Source organism: Ornithodoros turicata, chromosome 5 (genome assembly GCF_037126465.1).
Source record: "Ornithodoros turicata isolate Travis chromosome 5, ASM3712646v1, whole genome shotgun sequence".
NCBI lineage: Eukaryota > Metazoa > Arthropoda > Arachnida > Ixodida > Argasidae > Ornithodoros > Ornithodoros turicata.
This window is the reverse complement of record NC_088205.1, coordinates 57613849-57621488: the sequence shown is the minus strand read 5'-3', so window position 1 is coordinate 57621488 and position 7640 is coordinate 57613849. Positions and strand designations below refer to the sequence as shown.

General features: G+C 41.8%; 1 protein-coding gene across 1 annotated transcript; it reads left to right on the top strand.

Moving 5' to 3' along the window:
- The first annotated feature begins 354 nt into the window (after positions 1 to 354).
- LOC135395880 (uncharacterized protein K02A2.6-like) lies at positions 355 to 1458 on the top strand. The gene has a single exon (XM_064626967.1). It carries the CDS (start codon positions 355 to 357, stop codon positions 1456 to 1458), a length of 1104 nt encoding a protein of 367 aa, XP_064483037.1.
- The last annotated feature ends 6182 nt before the right edge of the window (positions 1459 to 7640 follow it).

Here is a 7640-nt window from a genome sequence, read left to right as displayed (position 1 = left end):
TGCATTCCAGTCGCGGTTCCACCTTGGAATAAACGTTGCTGTTGCTACTCAATGTCTCAACTAGTTATCACAACTGGCGACGAGTCTGACCTTCTACGATGCTAGTAGCGGACGAAGAGTCATCCAGCTCGACGAGTGGAGTACCTCAGGGACTTCGCGGCTTTCGTGGACCGGGAACGTTCGATTCTTCGAAGGAAGAATGGAACATGTTTCAAGTGAGGTTCCTCGCTGCGATTCGGGTAGGGAGAGTTACCGATGACGCCGACAAGAGAGATCTCCTCATTTCTTCGTTAAGCCCGGAAGTTTTCAAGCGCCAGTACAATCTACTGCAACCTACTGCAACCCAAGGACGTTATGGAAGTTTCTTCCAGTGACATCATGGCAAAGCTGTCGAAACATTACACACCGAAGCGGTTCAAAGAATTTGAGCGCTTCAAGCTTTTTTCGTCTCGACAGGAGGAAAACGAGTCGGTAAAGGACTTTGTGGAGAGACTCTCAGCCATTGTTGGACGCTGCGAATATGAAGGCGAGAGGGACACCCGGGCTTGCTCGTTGTTGACAGCCTTCATCGTTGGCTTACAGGATCCGAGGGTGCGAGCAAGACTTGTCCTGGAAAAAGAGTTAACGTTGGAGTCAGCCATTCGTTTGACGGAGAGTTCGTTGGCGGCAGAAGCAGAGTCACGCCAGCTTCATTCTGAAGTTCCTGTCCACAAGATTGCGGGACCAGTGATTGTCCGTCGCAGGTGTTTCCGCTGTGGGAATACCAACCACGGACCCGATGCATGTAGATTCAAGAAAGAAGAATGCCACTCTTGCGGGAAGGCTGGTCACATAGCTAAGATGTGTCAGAATGAACGTGCATCGATGTCCACCGGGAAACACAAGCCAAAGCACTCGAGCAGAGTCAAGCTGGTTACGGACGTGTTGCTGGCAGATGAACAGGACGGACGATATCTGACTTGTAACCTTTTGGGCAAGGATATCACACTGCAAGTGGATACTGGTTCATGGGCCACGTTGCTGGATGACCGCACGTTTATAAAGCTTGGGAAGCCGAAGCTAGAGACTTCGCCTTATCGACTACGCGGTTTGAATAAGGGCGAAATTCCACTTCGTGGACAAACGGAACTGGATGTTTCGTTGGGACACCGAACGCAAAGGTTGCAGGTGTTGTTCACACGAATGGAACACACGAATTTACTTGGAAGAGAGTGGATTAGGCGTCTGGATATCGACCTCAACTGGCTGTTTGTGGGGATCGTCGGTATTGCCAAGGAGTCACTAAACGAGATTTTGGGAAAATTTTCAGCGCTCTTCCGCCCTGGCCTCGGAACGTGCACGAAGTTGCTGGTCCATCTTCATGTACGTGAGGGGGCACAACCGAAGTTCTTCAAACCACGTCCCATACCTTTTGCCACAAGACAGGCAGTAGAGACCGATTTACAACGTCAGGATTGAATGTAGTGTTGCAACCGGTGGAGGTATCAGATTGGGCGACACCAATCGTGGTCGTGCCCAAACCAAACGGGGCCGTTCGTGTCTGCGGAGACTTTAGTGCCACGGTTAACCCGCAGCTGGCCATTGCAAAATATCCCATTCCAAGGCCGGAAGAGATCCTGGCGGTTCTCAACGGTGTGAGAAATTCACGAAGCTCGATCTCTCAGAGGCATACCTTCAAATGGAACTCGACGAAGAAGCAAAAAAAAAAAAAAAAATGCTGGTTATAAATACGCACAAGGGTCTCTTCCAATTCAATCGTATGCCTTTCGGGATAGCCTCGGCACCTGCTGTTTTCCAGCGCACGATGGAGCAAGTTATCTCAGGACTGCCGTCTGTGGCTTGCTATCTCGACGACATTATTGTCACGGGCCGTAACGACGAAGAACATCTCAGCAATCTGTCTAAGGTCCTAGCAAGACTGCAAGAATTCGGATTCACTCTGAAGCGGGAGAAATGTGTTTTTCTGCAAACCCAAGTGGAGTATCTCGGTCACATCGTGGATGCCGACGGATTTCGGCCCTCTCCGAAGAAGGTGTCAGCGATCCTTAACATGCCACCGCCCAATCAAGTATCAGAACTACGTTCTTTCTTAGGCATGGTTCAGCACTATGGCAAATACTTGAATAGTGTATACAGAAAATATCAATCCATTCGAATAACTTCTCTGACATCGTGAAAGAGTGCTTGTCAAAGTGAGCGACCTAAAGCTTGCGTATAGTGAAATTACACATTCTACAACACTGATCATAAATCGCAATACCTGTTCAACTTGTAATTAAACTCTTACTGATGTGTGGTAGTCACCACTTCTCCTGAATGTGAACCGATAAATTTTAGCAATTAATCCACAATCAAGTATCTTGTATAGTATGTGTGAGTATATGCACAACTTTTTAATCTATATCTTTAGAAAAATGCAAGAAATAGCGTGCAGTTTTGACTTTGAAAATTTAAAGAAGAAAATGATCTTTAGTGTGGAATTTGCGTGCTACAACGTTATGAGCTAAAGATTTATAAAATTAAAGTATGGCCTTTCCATTTGTAGTGCCCGGATGCTATGACACTAAAATAGTGTGATAGTTTTTCTGTATGGTTATGGGAAATCTCGAGTATATTTTGTGAATTGGATCTGCGTTTATCTGTGACCTGCGCTGATCTGGCTATTATAATTAATATAACATATATTCCATTGTGTTTATGCATAACGCTCATCTTCATTGCATATTGGTTAAGCACTTCTGATGGCGGTTGTGTGATCCGCTTCTCTCAAAATCTGATTGCCACTTGGAAATTATTTCATATACGTTTGTGTGCCGTGTGTTACGAAGACTATGTGATTAGAAATGTAGACTTGGCCTGCACGTCGTGCTCGTAAAATCTTTCGTTTGCATTGTGGCATCTGATAATAGATTCGCTTTTCGCGAAGGCTTCGTATTATCTCCCAGGCAATGAACCCCAATGCGATTGTAAAAGTCGATGACACTGTGTCGCGAACGCTTTGACTTATCCAGCCGCAATCAGTTATCTTCCCTTATTTCCCGTTTTGCGCTATCTTGGACGGCACATTTTTCCTATCCAGTCATACAAACGGACAACTGTGTTGACAAAAATATTTATTTATTTGTTCCGCACTCCAATCGGCTGCTTGTCAAAGACGCCTTTTCTTCTTCTTTTACTATGTCTGGGCTAGTGCAACTGATTGAGAAATATACATGCACTGTGGAATTTAATTCATGAAATATGATAAGTTTTCACATGAGATTAGTGATCCTTTTTGTAATCATAGACTGATGTATATCATGTCTCTAAATTTCAATGACCGATCCTTCTCCGGCAATTCTATCCTTCGGGTGTTGAACTTCTACAGAGTGTAGTCGAGTAAAACCTATTTGGTGGTCAGGTCTCATTCCATATGAGAATTCTTACACAAATTGTGGAATATTCGTTTTCTTAGCGATCACTGTTCTCAGTCTAGCCATGCTAAATGTAAGGTGTTTTTCATTGTGATGCGAAGAATTCATTATAATGATGACAAATATTACATTTATTGTTTCAGTTATACAATTGTTTATTTCGATAAATTACAGTTCTATTTCAAACTCTGAAGTTTTCGTTTGTTGTCTTCATTGATGAATTCCGAAGACATTAAATAGTTTATTCTGATTATTGGGCGCTTGAATCCAGCGTTAATTAACGCAGGCTCTATGTTGTCGCCGTGTTTGTATTGCTTCAACAACTTGCACTTTGTCGCGATGAACTTGCACAGTCTCTTATTGATGTTTCCTTTCTTTGTATGAAGATTCTTGAATGGCGTACAAGAGAGTATTAGATGAAAATCGTCCGGTGGTCCACCGCAATTGATATGTTTGTTGAGTTTCAATAAATAATGATACATCAGACCTTGCACAACAATATTGAACTTCTGTTCATTCGACATCACTGACTGGTAGAATAAAATAATTGCGTTTGCCGTGGTAGTGGAACATATCACATGATAAGATTTTATGTACTTTCCATCTCAGATATGTGTAATTTCAACAAATCCGTAATGAATCGTGCGATATAGACCGCTTGTATATGATAATTTGATCTGACTGCTTTCTTGATGAACGCAATGCCCATTGCAATGATTACAATTACATCTGGTCTAGTGTATTTCAATTCTTCGTTAGCAAACCTCAAAAACTCCGCCATCAATCCCAATGGCCCTTGCGACGTTGACGAGCAGATATTTTTATAAGTATTGTAGATTCGACATATAAATTCTTGCACCTTCAGTTCTGTAATTTGTACCATATCTCCGAATACGACCATGTCTAGGACGTATTGAAAGGCAGCGATAATGGAATCGTTTCGCGGCTCTGCCTTTTCGAAGCAGTTTTTTATCACATCTTCCCATGATTTATGGCAGCGAGTACAAAATATGTCCATCTTTCAATGTAGAGCAAATGTCTCTTCTGTTATCAAGTGCTCGTCTACACTTAATTAAAAGCATATCTATGTTTATTTTATTGAATAAAATTTTATTATCTGGTTTAGAATGCCATAATCTCCACCTGTCGTGAGAATTATTGTTTTGATTTTGTTTCAAGTATTCACTCGACTGATATTCTATGAGGTGTGAACTTACTGCCTGAAATAATTATTGTCTTGTATTTGTTTCAATTGTTCACTCGATTGACATAAGTAAGTACCTCTAAGATGGGAATGCCTCATAACTCTGAGTTGCATTTCACATTTGATATTTCTGTGTGCTTCATTAGAAATTTCTGTTGCAAGATATTACAAAAATTGACGTAATTACATTTGTTTCTCGTTTTTGATTGAGTATCGTTGCTACCAATTAATAATTTGGACTTTCTCTACATCTTCAATAACAATATCGCATCTCTACAAACTTAGCCGACTTGTCAACCACTTTGACGAAAGATTTCCGTTTCAGGGAAAGGATGCGAAAAGATAGTGACCCCCGCGAGTGATATCGACATCTATTTGCGCTGCACATATCGCCTTTGAACTCTCTTATCTGACCTCTAGAGCACCCCGTTTGCTGGACGAAGTAATATAGCCCCTAACCCTTTGAGTGATAAAGCATGCGCGGTGCTATGGTCACATAGATAGAGACATAAAGTCTCCTGGCTTTGAGGAAAAGATTGAAAACAGTGCATATTTTCTACGTCTTGGATACCTCCATCAAGGTTCGTAGTGTTTGTTAGAATGAAAATTGTATATTGGTTGATTTTATGATAGTTCAATGATAGATTATTTTCCTCTGTTGTTTACGTGTCGCCGCGTGTTCCTCTGTTCTTCAGCGTTAAGTCTGTGCTATTTCGCCTTTGATAGATTGATTAGCCATTATTTCTCTATGTGTTGGATAGTGCGCGGGTTTGGCTGTCTATTAATTGTAGCTGTTGATTGTGTTGTTTCTCGTTATTTCCTTACGTCTATGCTGTTCACTTAATAAGAAATTAAAAGTTGAGTAATGTTGGAATATGAAATTGAGATTCTCTATTGTGCTCGAAATGTTATTCCCACTATTGCATTGATGGTTCTCATGTATAGGAATATTAATTTTCTGATGAGTTTGATTTTCTGAATGATAGATTACTGTGTTGTTTTGATTAGGAATATCTTCTTCGTAGTGGTATAGATTTTATTTCCTCTTGTGTTCGTGTCGTTCTTTGTTCTGTTTGTTGGCTAGGAGTGTGCTATGTGGTAAAGTGGAATATCTTCTTTGTAGTGGTATAGATTTTATTTCGTCTTGTGTTCGTGTCCCATAGTCTTCCAGTGTCTCTGCTGTTCACAGTTAATTACATACAACTATCAGAACTTCCCGCTATTGCAAAGATGGTTCTCACGTAAAGGAATATTAGACTTTTTATAATACAAGTTATAATTTTGTTTATAATCATATTGATTAAGAATATCTTCTTTGATTGAATGTGGTGATCGTTTTGATATGGTTAGGTATTATTTCCCTACATGTTGGATGATTGGTTCTAATGCTATGTGTTGATTCGAATTATTGCCTTATGTCTGCGCTATTCAATTCAATAGAAATTAAATTTGTGTCATGTTGGAATATTAAACTTAGCTATTGTGCTCGAAATTACTTACACCTATCAGATTCTCACATCTCAGACTTTTTATAATAGCACTTGAAATTTTGATTGTAATCGTACTGATTAAGAATATCTTCTTTGATTAAATGCGCTATCACTTCTGATTCATTGAAAACTTCCACTAATAAAAAATATTGTGTTTGATTTGTGATACCTATTCAATGCTATTGTATCGTACCTTTAATAATTATTGTTACGTGTATTGTGTTCCTTCTATTTCAGATTTTGGCTAAGTTTTTCCCATTCACGTAGAGTCATAACATAATTCCTAATGACTTTAATAAATATATTTTCACATGTACTTTTGTGTATGGCTATCCTTTGCATGTAAACAGCCTACTGCACACCTGTTGTAGCTGGAAAAAATATGATTCAAGTCGGCTCAGGCTGAAAAATGGCGAAAGTCGGCGGCCCAGGCTGAAAAATGACGAAAGTCGGCGGCCCAGGCTGAATGGTAAACGCGCACGCAGCCCTCCGGCCACGCGACGCCCACAACAGAAACCCTACACTCGAGCGCCGCCCACCTGTCGCGGGAAGGAAGTCGGCCCAAGTAGGAAAATGGAGGAAGAATTCGGCCCAGGTGGAATGGTAAGTGCGTACGCAGCCCTCCGGTCACGCGACGCCCACAACAGCAGCCCTACACTCGAGCGCTGCCCAGTTACAGGTGGTGAAGGTTTTTCGGCTGGGTTTTTCTCCTTCACCTGGTTGGCACCACAATTGGTACAATTCCCAGCACTATTGGCTTTAATAAATATATCTCAACTTGATTGGCATTAATAAATATATTTTGACTTGTACTTTTTGTGTATGACCCTCCTTTGCATGTCTCTGCATGTAAACCGCTCACCTGTTGTATCGGAAAAATATATGAAGTCGGCCAAGTATGGCCAAAGAAGTCTGCCCAGGCTGAAAAATATGCTACGATGAGCGCACGCGCAGCCCTCCCCCGCCGATAATCACGTGGACAACCCTCCGCACACGCGCCGCGCGGGGAAAAATACGCGCAGGGCTCAGGGCAGGGGGGTGCCGTAGTTTGGACATGTCGAAGCCTGCACAAGACTGAATACTACTTGCGTGCAGCCATAGAAGCCATATTAATCTGTAATTTTGAATTTCAAACACGTTTAGTGTCATTTACTTGTCCCTTTAATGGCTTTTTTCCGCTGATTATATTTCACTGGCTTCCACTGTGACATGTAGGAGTGCTCAGTCACCCTCCCAGGTGTTTATATCGCTCGCTGAGCGACCCCTGGTTTTCCCATTCCGAACGATGAGCAGCTACCCACAGCTGGCGAGCCGCAAACACGGCGAAACACGTGTCCTCCGGTGCTGTCGCAGCGTTCCATGAGTATCTGTTTCTCTGCGTGCAGCCATAGAAGCCATATTAATCTGTAATTTTGAATTTCAAACACGTCTAGTGTCATTTACTTGTCTCTTTAATGGCTTTTTTCCGCAGATTATATTTCATTGACTTGCACTGTGGCATGAAGGAGTGCTCAGTCACCCTCCCAGGTGTAT